This window comes from Leucoraja erinacea, chromosome 1 (genome assembly GCF_028641065.1).
Source record: "Leucoraja erinacea ecotype New England chromosome 1, Leri_hhj_1, whole genome shotgun sequence".
In the NCBI taxonomy this organism is placed as follows: domain Eukaryota; kingdom Metazoa; phylum Chordata; class Chondrichthyes; order Rajiformes; family Rajidae; genus Leucoraja; species Leucoraja erinaceus.
The window spans coordinates 75,899,423-75,916,541 of record NC_073377.1 but is presented as its reverse complement, the minus strand read 5'-3'; the positions used below and the strand labels follow the sequence as shown (position 1 = coordinate 75,916,541).

Sequence of the window (17,119 nt, the reverse complement as noted above, 5' to 3'; positions counted from 1 at the left end):
TTCCTCGAAGACAATGACAGTCTGAGTTGATTTTCTCAATATTTAATACCAAAGTCAGGCTCGAAGGGCCAAATGTTCTCCCAATGCACTTATTTTCTATGTTCTAATCATCAGATTTACGACCAAGGATATTTTGGATTAATCGGGCATTAGAGAGGAAAAGCTCCCCAACTTTCACAGAATCAATGCTCAAGTTGAGGGGAGAAGTCAGCAAAATAGCCTCATTAGTCCAGTTTGTTCTGACAAAAGGGCATTGATCTGAAACATTAATTCTGTTTCTCTCTCCCTCGCTGAGGATTTCTCGCATTGGCTGTTTTTATTTTATATTTTTGGATCTGCGATTGTTTTTGCTTTTTGATTACCAGTTAGTTCCAAGCTGTCTGCTCAGTACACTTAAGCTGCTTGTTTCCTCACACAATTAAGGTGTTTTCTTTTAATTTTACTGTGGCTTTAAATTCGAAGTTTTAAATTTGGGTATTAAATTCATCTAATTTAAATAGGGTAACTGAAAAAAAAAAATCAAATCCACAATGATAGTAAAAACTCACCTTTGCATCTTTGTAAAGGAGTAGCTTCTCATCTTGCAAGACTACATGTCGGTCCTGAAATTTATTTTCCAGATAAAAGTTTTGATGGTTCTTCTCTCCATTTCAGAGTTCCTGCTTTCCCAGAATCTTTGATGTTCTTTGCTGAAAGATTTAAACGCTGAATTTAGGCATTGGAATAACTTTCCACTCAAACCCACCATCACGGGCACCCTACTCATCTAGATTATGCTGGGCCTACCCCATCCTCTAGACCCGTCACCCACTGAGTCTGCCCACCTTTATTTAGAGTGTTTTATTAATAGAGATACAGCATGGAAACAGGGCCTAGGACCCACCGAATCTGCACTGACCACATTCACCCGCACTCTTAGTCAGAGTGATACAGTGTGGAAATGGGACTTTCGGCCCAACTTGCCCACCCCAGCCAACATGTCCCAGCTATACATGTCTCACCTGTCTGTGTTTGATCTATATCCCTCTAAACCTGTCCTATCCATGTACTGTCTAACTGTTTTTTTTAATGTTGGGATAGACCCTGCCTCAACTACCTCCTCCAGCAGCTTGTTCCATACATCCACCACCCTTTGTGTGAAAAAGGTACCCCTCAGATTCCAATTACATTTTTTTCCCCTTCATCTTAAACCTATGTCCTCTGGTCCTCGACTCACCTAGTCTTGGCAAGAGACTCAGTGCATCTACCTAATCTATTCCTCTCATGATTTTATACACCTCAATAAGATCACCCCTTGTCCTCCTGTGCTCCACGTAGTAGAGCCCCAGCCTACTCAACCTCTCCCTATAGCTCACACCCTCTAGCCCTGGCAACATCCTTGTATCCTCAACATCCAGAACTGAACATATACTCAGCCTCACCAACGTCTTATATGGCTTGGATAGAGTGGATGTGGTGCAGATGTTTCCACTAGTGGGAGCGTCTAGCACTAGACGTCATAGTCTCAGAATTAAAGGACATTCTTTTAGGAAAGCGTGAGGAGGAAGTAATTTAGTCAGAGGGTGATGAATCTGTGGAAATCTTTGCCACTGAAGGCTGTGAAGGCCAAGTCAGTGATTTAAGGCAGAGATAGGTAGATTCTTGACTAGTACGGGTGTCAGAGTTTATGGGGAGAAGGCAGGAGAATGGGGTTAGGAGGGAGAGATAGAGAAGCTATGAGTGAATGGCAGAGTACACTTGATGGACCAAATAGCCTAATTCTGCTCCTATCACTTATGATCTTATACAACTGCAATATGACCTCCCAACTTCGATATTCATTCTTATTCTATCCTGCATAGGAGAGACAATTTAATGAGGCCAATTAATCTACAACTTTATGTCTTTGCAATGTGGGAGGAAACCAGGGCAACCAGAGAAAACCGACTCGGTCACAGGGCAAACATGCAAGCTCCACAGAGACAGCATCTGAGGACAACCTGGGTCTCTGGTGCTGTGAGGTAACAAATCTATTGCTGCGCCATTGTGCTGCCAGTAGGTAAAAGGCAATGACGCTCCTACCCAATCTGCATCCTGCGATACCGATGAGGACCCAAGTGGTCAGGTCACCAAATTCTACGGACCCACCGCAAAAATGCTCCTGACTTCAGCACAGTCGTGTTCCATCACCGGTGGAGCCCAGTGGCAGAGTGGGAGTGAAAAAAACTAACATCAGACCAGCTCATTTTGCCCTTCTGCATTGGCCAATGTGCCCAGATGTGTATGGTAAGTATTGATAAGGATAATGCACACAGTCTATTTTCTCCTGGGGTAGAGGAACAAAACATTTGAAGACATTTCAAAGGTTTAAGGTGAGAGGGGAAAGATTTAAAAGGGACCCCAGGGATAACTTTATCGTAGAGTGGTTAGAGTGTGCTGCCAGAGGAAGTTGTAGAGGCAGATACAGTAACAACATTTAAAAGATGTTTGGACAGATACCTGGATAGGAAAGGTTTAGAGTGATGGCAAATGGCATTAGCTTGGTCTAAATGGATGAGCTGGGTCGAAGGGCCTACTTCCATGCTGTACTCTGTGACAAACTGGGCTGCATATAGCTGATGTCCAGCAGTTCCCTATGGAACCACTGGCTGTCATTCAGTTCAATTGAGCATTTCAAAATTAGATTGTGAGCCACTATAATTCTGATGCAACTGCCTCAGGCAGATGCGATCCAAACTGGTCTTCTGAAATGATCCACTTATGGATGGATACATTTAATTGTTACATACATGATCTCTCTTTTTAAGCACAACAATAATCTGAGGAAATATTTTAAAGTTCTATTATGCCATGTGTTCTATTAAAGACACATGTTCTACCAGAATAATTGATGATGAGAGAACAGATCATTATAGGCTGTATGTGAGAAGCAACATCCAGAGCAAACCTGCTGCAGCCTGACTGCCCTGATATATACTTGGGGAAACAATCAAACAAATATATTCATTTGTTATCATAATGAGAAAGCATTTACAAAGTATATTAGACAGAATATATACTATGTGAATTTAATAAATAAAATGAAAGGACTATTTTGATGAAAGTATAATTAAAGCACAAACGCATTAATAATGTTTGTTTACCCAGCATCTGCAGTTCCTTCTCTCTCTCTCTAATTGGAACCTCCTTAGCTGCTGCATAATTAGACGCTGGTTATTTTTGCCACGGTTTTGGTTTCAATCAAATTTACTTCTAACATAATGTACGTCAGTGAATTGACCAGCAGAGATGACAGACTGGAGAATAGCCAGGTGTATGTTCCAATGAATATATTGCTCTTTACACAGTATAATGAATCAGGGAAAGTTTGAATGGAACAGGATGGAGATCCACAAAACCAAACAAGTGATCACATAGGAAATATTACCACTTGTGTCGTTGACAAGTGTAATAAATTACATTCTCGTTTTGAAAAGGTCTATTCCTTGATCCGGGACCAAAGCTGTCAGCTAAGTATTCAGCGTGTGCTCATTTATCTCTGCTGGTCAAGTTTGGGTAGTCTTGGCTTTTAGTCTTTATTCAGCACGAGCCCAGACATTATATCACCAATAGAACAGCATGTTTCTGCTCTTTATTTCTCAGTCCGCAGAGAATTCCAGCCAAATTACTGTTAGCTCATGGGCTTTAGTTGTTCCAACAGTTTGGAAGTGCTTTACTAGAAACTAAATTGAGCAGTTCTCCAAGAATGTAGGAACAGAGAGGCCCATAGTATAGAATTGCTTGAAGGGGAGAGGATGTGGAAAAGGCTGTTAAAAATGTACGAGGTAGAGACACAGTGTATAACACAAGGAGGATATGTCAAACCTTTCCAAATCTCAGCTTGGGGCTATGACAAACTATTTGGGAAGGATATCAAGACCATGCAAAGGGTGTTGAAAAGACTCTGTAGAAGTGCACCAAAGGTGTGAATCTTCAGTAACATAGAAGCGTGGTATCACGGAACAGGGTACAGGGGAAATTAATGGGGGAATAGGTTTAATCTGTGAACTGGCAGCTGGGTTTGTTCTTCTCAAAGCAGAGAAGATAAAGCGGCAATTCAGCAGGGGTTTCTGACACCATGAAATGCTTGGAACTCTGAATAATTATTTCCACCAGCAAGAGGGTTGGTAAGCAGAGCTCCTACTGAGTGTAGCATTGATAGAGCTGCCGCCTCATAGCTCCAGCAACACAGGCTCAATCTTAACCAGTGTAGGACAGAACTGCAGATGCTGGTTTAAATCAAAGATAGACACAAACTGTTGAAGTAACTCAGTGGGACAGCAGAATCTCAGGAGAGAAGGAATGGGTGTTGGTTTCGGTCGAGACCCTTCTTCTGACTGATCAGTTGGAAGAAGGGTCTCAACCTAAAACGTCGCCCATTCCTTCTCTCCAGAGGTGCTGCCTGTCCCGCTGAGTTACTCCAGCATTGTGTGGGGAGAACAGGGTACAAGGAAAATTAGTGGGAGAATGAGACTACTCCATCAGCATAAACTGGACAGGCATAAATACTTCCTTCTATGTGGTAAGGAAACATATAGAACCATAGCAAACTGTTCTAGCAACAGGGGAAAGGGAATTTGAGTATTTTAAAACCACATTTGCTTTGATCTAGATGAGCAGAAGATTTAGTAACTTTCAAATGGGAACCACATAAATAATAAGACACTGCAGCACTGAAGGGAAGGGAAAGGAAAGGGCAAATCAAATAATTTGTCTAGTTCATGTAATGGACCATCACAACCTAAATGTTCTGTGCTTTAAGATTTAACTATTGGCTAATTATCAGGAATAATTGTTTAGGTGCAATAAAACAGACATTAATTTTACAGACATTAAGCAACACAATGTAATTAAGTCAAAAGCAAGTTAATTTTATGCCACGTGAATTAAATTTCTCCTCCAGGATACAAACAGAAATGTTGGAGATTCTCAGAAATACACAGACTTAACCTTCAGTATACGATGAGATAATGTTGGTGAATTATTTTGTCTTATCAGTCTACCTAAGGCAGGTGCTTTTACATGTGATTCATAGGGGTAACCATTGCACTTTGTGGAGACATCACTTATTGTCAGAGGGCATTTTCCATCCTTCTGTGCAGCAGTACTGTCAATGAACTACCTGTCAATGAACAGTCCAAAACTGTGTGTCACAATGAGTCATCAGCAGCCTTGGGCATTTCCAAAATATTATAGTGTTAGGTGAATCAGGTGAAATCCTTATTACATGCTACACTTTGGATGCAGCATGCCAGTGACAAAACTAAGTGATCCCATCATAAACAATCAGATTAAACCAGCAGGAGCAACTGTTTAACGATCCATCTCACTATCAATCTCACTGGGACACAAAGGAATAAGAAAATTGTCTATATCCGCTTCTTCTTTTTTTATTAAACGCATATTATTTTCATTTGCACAAACTGGTTTCCTCAATGAAGCATTGTCCATAACCTGCAAATAAGTAAATGTTGGTATCTATTTCTGCCAGTTACCACAGACTTTGTGGGTACATGTACCTCAGATATCTGTATTCATAGCACTAAAAAAGGGGGAGTTGTTCACTAATTGCTCACTAGAATTTCTTCATTCATACGTATTAAAACTCACATTTTAAAATAAATTAATTTCCCAACTTTGTTCGAGTTAAGTAATGGCTTCATTTTGAATATTTTGGTTTAGCAACATATGCCGATGACAGTACAGCAACCCATTTGTGGAAGTAAAAATAATATGCATTTAAGAGTTATAACATTATGTAAATTTTACATGAACTCTTTTTGAAAATCACTCAGAAAGTTGCACCTCCAGCCATTAAATCACAAAATATTTGAGATTACTAATCAATTTTCAAAGATGCATCCAGCAATGAAAACAGTGGTTTTATCTCCAACGGAACTTTAAGTGTGGAACTAATTGGAGTTTCTGAAATACCTACTCCATCAAGCAACTCAGAATTTTATTAACATTCATGTTCCCAACTGTGCAAGTGCGACAAAGGCGATGTGGGGGGTGGGGATCGGAACGTTTATTCAACAGAGGATGGTGAGTGCCTGGTACACGCTGCCGGGGGTAGTGGTTGATGCAGATATGCTAGTGGCATTTAAAAGACTTTTGGATAGGCATATGGATATACAGTGAATGGAGTGATACGGTTTATGTGCAGGTAGATAGGTGACGGTTTTGGCATCATGTTCGGTGCAGGCAATGTAGGCCATGGGGTCAGTTCTTGTGCTGTACTGTTCAATTAACTTTATTTTTCTATCTCATCTATTATATTGTTTACTATGTACTATGTTTATGTATTCTGTTGTGTTGCTGCAAGTAAGAATTTAATTTTCTCCGAGATCTTCGGGTTCCTTCCACGCTCCAAAGATGTACAGGTTTGTAGGTTAATTGGCTGGGTAAATGTAAAAAGTGTCCCTGGTGGGTGTAGGATAGTGTTGGTGTGCGGGGTTTGTTGGTCGGCGCGGACCCGGTGGGCCGAAGGGCCTGTTTCTGCGCTGTATCTACAAGTTATGACTGTAGCTCTCATGCAGGAGGCCTTCCTATCAATAAAGATGGGCATGTTCTTCCTCTACCAGTTGGTTAACTGTCCCCCGTCATTCACCAGGACACGATAGAATTGCAGCACTCAGACCTATGTACACAGTCTTGCATTGTAACTACACCAGCTTGGCACCTCATTGTTGGTATAGGCCCTGCTGCTCCCAACTTGCTTTCCATATTATTAATTGAATCAAAATTGATCCCCATCCTCAATGGTAATTGCACAGTAAGAGATATCGCTTATCATGTGATCTAGGCACAAACTTAGCATTGAGAACATTCATCAAACTTATTTGGGTTTATTATTGTGAAAATCACAATCAATGAAAAGAAAAATTGTGCACTGCGCAAAAGGCAACCGAGTGCCCGTACTTTACAGTCCAATCAAGATTTTCAAGTTCTGCCTGTCATATGCCTATCATAAGTTAAAGCAAATGTCATTCCCCAAGGACAGCTCTTTTGGTCAACTGTCCTGCTACTGGACTCTATACCAAGCCCCTGTTTCTCCAGTAGCTTTGTGCCTATCGCCTGCAGGATACATCAAGATGATTTGCAAACACCAGCCGCCATCATAACCAGACCACAAACCTAAGGACTGCCTCCAATCTTCCAGTCGAATGCCGAACCCTCGCAGGCAATTGTTAATGCTGTAAAGTACCAGAACTCTAAACTCAACACCTATATAAATCACATAAAGACAGTAAAGCCTCTCCAGAGTAATAAAAGTTGAGCAAACTACGTTAGAGCAGGCCACACAGCTATTAGAAAGATGCAGACTAGGAAAGCCTATGTGAAAACTGTCAATCTTCCTTGTCATAAAATTATGCGCCTATTTAATTAGGATATTGCTAGATTCCAATATAAAATTGATCAATGTGCCTTGGTTTACTAACAACAGACAAGCAGAAATGATATGCTGTTACAACTATATGGGTGCAATAATCTGGTTTCATTAAAAACATGTCAAAGTTGACATTTATACCTAGGTAGTTTTTGATTGCGTTTGCTGTTTGAAATTGCTTTATGATCAAGTAGGCAGATTCAGGCTCCGGCAGTATGCTCCACTGAAGAACCTGTTCCAGCACATGCTCTTGATAGTGCAACAGTCTCTCTGTGGAGGGGAAAAGGCACAATAATTATATTAAATAGTAGACAATAAATATTTGAAAATGTTATTTATTCCTTCCATAACTTCTGACATGAAATAACAAGAGCAATAAATTAACAGTGAGCCAAATTAAGGACATATATAAATACAAATAAATAATTTAACTAGTGCATAGTATTAGTCGTCAGTTTGATGTGACAATTTATTCTCGCAAATCCTTCAGGAAAATGCAAAATGTACTTAACCCCTTAGAAATTAATTTGCGATGCATCAGTTTAATTGATAGCTTATTCAAATCCCTCCAGCTCCAATCGTAAACCTCAAAATTCTTATCACTGATATTGTTTCTTGGCAGCAAAAGGAAGCAATATTAATATAACATTAATAACCATTTTAATAGTTTGATTATAAACATCTAGAGCATATTTCTTAACATCGCCTTGGTTTAAAATGTTGGCCGAGTTGTACAGGAGGCAAGAGGCCCACTCTGAAGAGCATTAACTACAACTATGAAAGGAAAGTAGAGCAGACCATTATTTTATTACTCTGGCAAGTAAGCATCTCTATGTAGATCCTCGGCAAGGATAGGATCTGGTTCAAACTGTCAACCTGCTCAAAACATCAGCCAGGTAGAATAAACAACCTTTAAACTTCAGCTAAAGATGAAAATTTTATTTTGCTAATTTGTCAGAGCACAGGCGTCATTAACATTGATGGGATTTATTGCCCATCCATCGAATGCCTCTTGAATAAGATGGTCAACCACTTTCTTGGTCCACTGGGCAAGATGCTCCAAAACAATGCTGTTGGGTAGGAAGGCATGAAAGATGCTGTTGGAGTGAAATAACTTAATCTGAAGATTTCTCACTTAATGTAGAGCAACCAACAGTTCTAGTTGAGTAATTGTAGTGCACTTTGTAGTTGGCACATGCTGCAATATTTCACTATGAAAGAGTATTTACGAGTTAGAATATTACATGGATTTAACAGGCATTAAACAGGAACCAGTCTTCAGAAAATCTGTTCTAATGCATGTTTCAGGCAGTAATCACTTTGAAATTAAAAGGACATTATTGTCAACAGTATCGGTCTACTGACAAGACCATGAAACGTTCTTATCTGCAACACTGAATGTTAAATAATGGGCAATTTTTTTTGCACCTTCACATTAAAGGGTTTGTCCCTCAGGCGTAATTTGCTCGTCATTTACACGACAGGCCGGTAGTGACTGTCACGCGAAAATCGTCTAGCAGTACGTCAGTCGCACGCCAAGTGCTCTTGAGGGCCCTGCTTCTTTTGGGAGCGATTTGCAATGTCGTTCGTACTTAGTCCAATCTCCATGGCAAGATTTTCCTAGTTAAAAATTTTCAAAACTACGCGCGCTTTATACCCGGGTGGTCATGTGATGTGGTGCTCAAATGAGGTGCAAATGGCGAGACAACGGCATACAGCGCATGGTTACAGACGTTGACGTGTGGTGACACGTAATAAATTAGCATAGGCAATGTCTGTGCGTCACCGTGTGTAACCATGCGTCACCATGCGCTACACATACTCCATCAGTATGCCAGCGTGCGCCATCAGTACATCGGCATGCGCAAGGGATACCTCACGCAGTGGCACGCAAGGATTTTGAGCATTCTAAAATCGTGGGACGCCGCACATTACCGTGCGTCACTGCATAAGCCACCATGCCTCACCACGCGCCATGCGGGTGTCATGACGCGCCAACCAATTTTTAGGATGTCATGCAAATGACGCCTAAGTGTGACAGGCCCTTAAGTTATTTCACATGTTTGTCATAGAGATGAAGCAAACTACCAAACATTTTTGCAAGTCACAACACCATTCTCTGCCAATGGTAGAGGGAATGAATGCTTCAGACTCCAATCAAGGCATTTGCTATGTCCTTGATTGTGATGAGCTTCTTAAATGTAGTCAATCCTGCTCACATCAGGGCAAGTGTGGAGTATTCCTTCTCTTTCCTGACATGCCTTGTAACGTTAATGGGGTATCAGGAGATGAGGCACCGCTGTGAAATACCTGGCCTCTGACCTGCTCTTTAAGCCACAATATTTATGTGGTTGGTCCTTTTGCATTTCTGGTCAATGGTCACCACTCCTTGGAAACTGATGGTAGGGGACTCAGCAATGAGAACACTGTAAGTGGTTAGTGTCTGACAGTTTCTCTGGGCAGCTGTTCAGCCCAAGCTTGAATGTTCTTTTCGAGTGACCCAAAGATATAGGCAGTGGCTGCTGGTCAGTTAGATGAACGATGGGAATGGAAACAGAATCTTGATTTTGCTGGAAACCTCTGGCATCCATGTAATCCAGCAGCAGAGAGTGCTCAGTTTTAACTCTGAGGAACTCATTTTGTATCAGCTTTTAAATGTCTCTGCTCATATTTGATAGTTAGCAAACTTGAGGGCATCTTGGGAGATTTGTAAGGTAAGGCCTGTTGCAGGATGCATGACCCAATTGATCTTAAGTTGAATGGAGCACTGCGAAGGAGGAAGCAAAGTGGAAAACAAGTTCATTTTTTGGGAAGACAGTGTGCTGGAGTAGATCAGTGCCTCAGAGGTTCATGGATAGGTGACATTTTGGGTTTGGACCCTTCCCAACCAGCAACATTGCCTATTCATGCACTCTTAAGATGTTGCCTGACCCGCTGAGCTACTCCAGAAATCTGGGTCTTCTTTTGTAAACCAGCATCTGCAGTTCCTTGTTTCCAAATTCCTTTATTTCATATTTTTTCTGGTTTGTTCATTATTTGCAATGTTTTGTGTGTTTTAAGTAGTTTTAACCAGAATCAATTTAGTTCAAAAATGAGCTGTGACTTAATAAAAAAATACTTGCTTCATTTTGTATCAGCTTTTAAATGTCTCTGCTCATATTTGATAGTTAGCAAACTTGAGGGCATCATTGTTGGCTGTCAAAGGTGGGGCATCTTTTGTGCGTCATTAGAAGACCACCTGCCGCTTGGCTGTGGGATGCTTTGGGCTAAGAGTGTAGCTCTTTGGCATTTGGATCATGTTAAGTTAAGTCTTATGGTTAATGTGGGTGTCGGCCCTTATTATCAGGAGACGATTTTTAAGGGTGACTACTACATGTCGATTGAGATTGACAAGAGGGGACAAAAGAGTCTTCATTGTGTTTTGAAAGAACATTGTGTTTTGAATTACAATCTGCAACTGTTAATATCCTACCAAGGTCTCCATTCTCTATCACTTCAAACGCGGCCCAAACAATCTTCTCCTCAATAACGATGCTCTTTATTTCTAAGACAGAGTGAGTCAGCTCTCCAGCCGTCATTGTCGGAGATACCTGTAAACCACAAAGTAAACCAGGCCGTTATTTCAAAGCACTCAAAGCTGTTAAAAGTAGCTGACGTGCTAGGTATAAATTATTCCAAAACAAAATTTGATAAATATGTAATTATGTCTGAACTTCCAAAACTTTTGTAATTCAAATGGAATTCTGATCTAGGACTATTTTCAATTAAGAGTGAGATAATTTAGTAAAATCCATTTCACAAAACAAGTACTCCTATGACAGATATAGATGACAGAAGGTGCTGAAATAAAAGCCATAGCATTATCTCAAGTTAAAGCAAATATTCCATCACAATTGAAGCATACATTTCCTGTCCTATACCTTTGTGCATTTGTTTTTTTGTAAAATGGCTGCTACATTTGCCTGTGAAAAGTTTTATTTTGCAGCAGCTTATTGCCTGCGGCTCAATTTGTGATATTTCTGACTGCATTCACTGGGTTGAACAGATCTGCCAGACCTTGGTGTAAATCAAAGGGACCAAAATATCAATGCAAATGGTGTAGAAAACAAGTAGAACAAATGACTGAAGTGACCATTGGTTGTTTAATCTCTCAATACCATTGTCCACACTGGAACAATGGAAACAAAAATTCAAAGTGAATGCCGATTATGTAATTGTTAAATGGGTATGCATTTTGGGAAAATTGAAGCATTTTTTCCCCTCAAAAATAAAGCAACTTCGGCTGATCTGATAGTTAAGTTCGCTTCTTTCAATTTAAGCTATTAATCATCTTTATTTCTAACACAGTGAGTTAGTTCCTCTGCAGATTTAACTAGAGACTATGCATATGAGAGCATGTGTGATGAAGGGGCAAATCTGCTCCAAATGAGTAGAGTGCAATACAACGATGATTATTACTGCACAGGTTATTTACATGAGAGGAATAGATCGGGAATAGACGCACAAAAAATCAGCTGGTGTTGCAGTGAACACACTCATTCCACTTAACTTTAATGTGCTCCTGAAATACATCTATGAAATACAAACTCTAGTTTGGGACCAGTTGTGGGTGTATAAAAATAGTTTTATTTGGTTGGTTTTAAATTGAAGTTAATTAACTACATTAAAGGTAGAAACATTTCAAAGTACTGGGAATAAGGATGCAATACACTGAGTATTTCATACTTGAAGCAAATGCCTACCCTAATAATGAAGCAACAGTCAGTCTCCTTCTTCTCCAGGTATACTTCAAGGATGAGATCCCCAGTTTGTGCAATCTAAAGAAAACAATTTCCAGAACACTTTACAATCTCAGTAGTAACAAAAACCTATACTGACAGTTTTACTTTTGGGATCTGCAAGAGGTAAAATATTTCAAGAGTTGTCTTTTTCTGTTCTAAGTTTTGTCTAAGTAAAACAAATGGAACAAAATGGGGGAACCACCAAAAGCATCATATACAAAATACTGACTCAAGCTGTGCCTTCTGCTATCTGACCAAAGGAACCACGTGGTGTGCTGTATTTAACTTAGCTAAAACTCACAGGAGTATTATTAAATAAATCTCTGTGCTGTGCCACATGAGGAGGTATCAGCGCAATAAATAAAAGTCTGTTAAAGATGTAGGATTTAAAAAGCATCTCAGAGGAGAGAGATCAAAAGTCAAATCGAGTTTATTGTTATAAGCACAACAGAATACAATGTCAAAAATAAGAGGGTTAAGCTTTAAGATGAGAGGGGCAAAGTTTAGTAAAGATGAGAAGAAAGTTTTCTTTATATACCATTGGTGCAAGGAACCCACTGCCAGTGATGGCGTTGGAGGTGGTACGATTGTGGTATTTAAGAGTTTTTTGGATAGGCACATGGATATGTAGTGAATGAAGGGAAATGGATCATGTGCAGGCAGAGGAGATTAGTTAAGATTGTAACATTGTAATGAAACATGATCTCATTAGAACATGAAACAGCACCCTACACAATGTCTGTGCTGAACACGATGTCAAGATAAACTAAACTCCAATATGTCTTCACCACCACCCATTTCCACGTATTCCTGGCCCCTATCACACTTTGCATTAAAAAAGAATTGCCCAACACATCTTTAAACTTTACCCTTTCACCTTAAAGCTATGCCCTCTGATCTTGGACATTTCCACCCAGGGAAAAAGGTTCTCACTCTCTACCCTATTGACACTTCTCATAATTTTATATACTTTCACCAGGTTTCCCCTCATTACTCTTATGTTGCCAGATAAGGTCAGTAAAGGGTTAGCAACACTATTCCAATTCATGACACTGAGATTCAAAATAGGCGCATTAGCAGCCACAGTCATAATTGCTGGACCCCTTTTCCAAATTGAGCAACAGTAGCAAATATCATAACTCACTGAATAAAAATAGATGGATATGTCCAGTAGAAAAGAATTACTGTGAGATGCAACTGAGAGGAACAATTCCAGGTTTGAAAAGAATGCTTTCCCCAAAAAATAAAAGCACTAAAATCTTCCCCAGAGTAAAACATAATCCATTATGCAAACACACATTCAAATAAAATTCCAGATCAAAGGTCAATCATTCAGTCAGTGATTGCTTATGTAATTAGTACGACTCTTTTGTAAAGAATCACATAATTACACCAAAAATCTATTTTCTAATTAAATTAAAGTTTAGCAATTAATTACAAAGTTGTTAAAAGGAATTAGAAATGTGCTTTTATGGATGAATAGAAACGTTTTACCTATATAGATGAATTAAATGTATACACTTTAATTTTGTAGCAATTACCTAATTGCAAATGCAAGCAATGAATGCTCATGATTTTTTGTTAAACCAATTTTTGTTGTTGGAACGTGTGTTACATCGGCAAGACCACATATTATCCATCCTCAGTGGTCATAATAGCTGGTTATTGACTACTTTTTGGAATTCCGATAGCATTTGTGGTGATGCGGTTTTCTGTTTGGTATTTGGCAGAGTGTTCACGGATCTTGAAGATGAAGCTACAATTGTACATGAGCAAGTCATAGACGACATGAAACTAGGTACTGAATTGCATATGATGTTTAAGAGGGAACTGCAGATGCTGGAAAATCGAAGGTAGACAAAAAAGCTGGAGACACTCAGCGGATGAGGCTGCATCTAAGGAGCAAAGGAAATAGGCAACGTTTCGGGTCAAGACCCTTCTTCAGACTATATAATTATGTCACATATAATTATAATCACATATAATTATGTGATAATATGTGGTCTGAAGAAGGGTCTCGCCCGAAACGTTGCCGAATTGCATATGATGGTGCCTCCATGACATGATTCTCTTGTTCTTCTTTGTTAGAGATTATGGGCCGAGTGCTGCCTCGAAGTACATGGGGTGAACTACCAAGTGCAGCTTACACGTGGTACAGAGCACATCCAAAAGATAGTAGAAGGGGAATAAGTACAAAGAACTATTCAGTACAGTGGCAGATAGAATCAATTATCTGGGCAGCTCTATCCTGGATCACAACGATTGATGACTATTTCACCGTACATCTTAACTTGGTCTTCTTCTTAAGCATTTTCTCAGGATTTTGAGGTAGATTTGCTTCCATTTCCAGTTCCGTGAGTATTGAGAACCAAGTGGTATCTACAGATTCTGCTACAGATAAGATGGGGGGGGTATTGAGAGAGGCATGGGTAGAGGGTTTGAGAGGTGATGTGCTTTTTCCACAGATTAACACTGGGCTTTTGTCTGCTCCTTATGAATAACTGTGAGCTTCTCAATGCTCTTCTGAATGCTCCTTCTTCAGTTTATTCATTCGTAGGCCAGGGATTCCTACAAGTCAGTGGGAATGATCCAGTATTTCCGAAAAGTTCAGAGAATATCCTAAAGCCGTTTCCTTTGTTTACCTGGTAATATCTTGTCATGGCAACTTCTACACTCAGCAATGCCAGCCTCGTGTGATCAACAGTGGACAGCTGCATATTTCCAGACCTATGCGGTGCAGCCCTGAAGCGATGCCAGTCACAGGAACCATCACTTCAACCTTTCCAGGTGGCCAAATGAAAGTCTACCCAAGATTTTGATCCACAGTGGACAACAAACCTTAGCCTGAGGCCATTCTTAGGGTTCGAGGGAAGGAGGAAGAACATAGAGGACTTTGGGATGGGGTAGTTGGGGAAAGTTAATATCAAAATAATAGAGAGGAGATGGGGGCCCAGATCGTTGATGGAATAAATGGGCTCAGGCCAAGTGCAAGGGCAGTGGGGGAAGGTAAGGGTTGGATGGAGAGGCACTGAGAGATGGTGGGAGGTAGATAGCAGGATATCAGAGATCAGAGGGTAACAGTGATCAAGAGGAAGGCAAGGAGGAGACAGCAAGCAAAGGCATCAGTGCTTGCGTCGTACAGGCAATGCTGAGCCTTTGCTGTGGGTCAGTTGTTGCAAAGTACCTAGTGTTCTGAATATGACCTGTGGTATACATTCAACTAGTAGTTCCTCCAAATGGTATTCAACAAGAGACTAAAAAAGAGATACAGAAGAAATGAGAAGCAAAGAGAGAAGGAAATAAATCATATCAATGGGTGCATGAAAGATAAATTTCAAAACCTTGTAAGGTGACAATACTTCTAAGTATGCTAGTTATTTTTTTAACTCTTGAAGTTACAAACCAATTCAAAGAATAAGATACCAGCTCATGAAACCCATAACTGTACCATAACTGCAATTGTTAGGAACATTCTGTTTTACAGAAACTCTGCATTGTGTCAATATCTAGCGATTCATTAAAAAAAAGCAAGCATGTAGGTATTTGACCATTTTGTTTTTGATGTCCCCTTGAAGAGATTACACCAAAGCTTACAAAACATGTGTGGCTTTAAATATTAAAAGTATGAAAATAGCTCTGATATGACCATTTGATCTTAGACCTCTCAAAACACAATAAAGCTAAATACGTCAGAGACAGGCTTCTACCTGTGTATCTTTCCAAGTTGTGATGAAGCTATTTTCAATCTCCATCTGTTTGACTTGGTCTTCATTAACCTATTCCAAACAAAACACAAAAAACATTTAGTAAAAAGCAAAAAATAAATAATAACGATCTGAAGCTGTCAAACTAAATAAAAAATCAATTAATTTACCTCACAATGAACCACGTAGATAAGTGCATGGGGAGTTGCTAATCTACTGTATATTTAGCCAGGGAGAATTAAACAATTAAATGATCCACTTTTCTTATTTATTTGACATTTCTGCTTTAAGAAATCATTTAAAAACAAAGCATTTTTGCAGTTATTTTGGGAATAGTTGCCGGCAAGATTTCCAGATAAAATAGTGAAACATTTGATGGGTATCTGGGAACATTTGACTGGAGTACCCGGGAAAAATAACTCAAGAGAAATTCCAACAAGATTTAATACTGCACTTGTTTTGTGATTTCCCTGTGTAATTCTTAAGGGCCTGTCCCACTGCACAAGGTAAATCAAGAGTTCTCCCGAGTTTTCCCCTGATTCGAACTTGGAGAATGTCCGTAGGAGTTTGTGAATGTCCCGTAGCAACTCGTGCGAGTAACGGTAGGTATTCGGGAAATCCGGTAAACTCGTGACGTTTTTCAATACTGTGAAAAATGTCCATGAGTAAAAAAATACTCGTGATGAAAAAAATTGTTACTTTTTACTCGTACGAGCCGCTACGAGACATCCATGAACTCCTACGGACCCGCTACGGACATTCTCCGAGTTCGAATCAGGGGTAAACTCGGGAGAACTCTTGAATTACCTCGTACAGTGGGCCAGGCCCTTTACCAATGTTGTCTTCCTACATCAATTCTTATGTTGCATGCTTTTTCCCCAGAATTGGTTGTTTTGTTGTTTACATATGTGTAACCTTTTGATATACATTGTACATTCCCCAGAGAACCTTTCAGTTGATTAAAGACTCCTGGTGCATGCATTCCATTTATATTTCCTGATGGCTAAGTTTGGAATACTGGAATACTTTTCTGTTATTCACTTCCCTGTAGCATTATATCATATAACATAGAACAATACAGTAATGGGAACGGCCCTTTAGCCACAATGTTTGCACCAAATATGATGCCAAGTTAAACTGATCTTATCCGCCTGTGCATGATCTATACCATTCTATTCCTTGCACCTCCATGTACTGTACCTATCTAAAAGCCTCTTAAACACCAT

General features: G+C 39.8%; 1 protein-coding gene across 1 annotated transcript in view; it reads right to left on the bottom strand.

The window, feature by feature from the left end:
• Positions 1-17,119, bottom strand: part of arap2 (ArfGAP with RhoGAP domain, ankyrin repeat and PH domain 2) — a 349,086-nt gene that overhangs the window by 33,111 nt on the left and 298,856 nt on the right. The window contains 6 exon segments of the mRNA XM_055637821.1: positions 549-614; positions 616-689; positions 7,550-7,678; positions 10,881-10,998; positions 12,151-12,225; positions 15,897-15,965. Coding sequence (XP_055493796.1) covers positions 549-614; positions 616-689; positions 7,550-7,678; positions 10,881-10,998; positions 12,151-12,225; positions 15,897-15,965 — 531 coding nt within the window.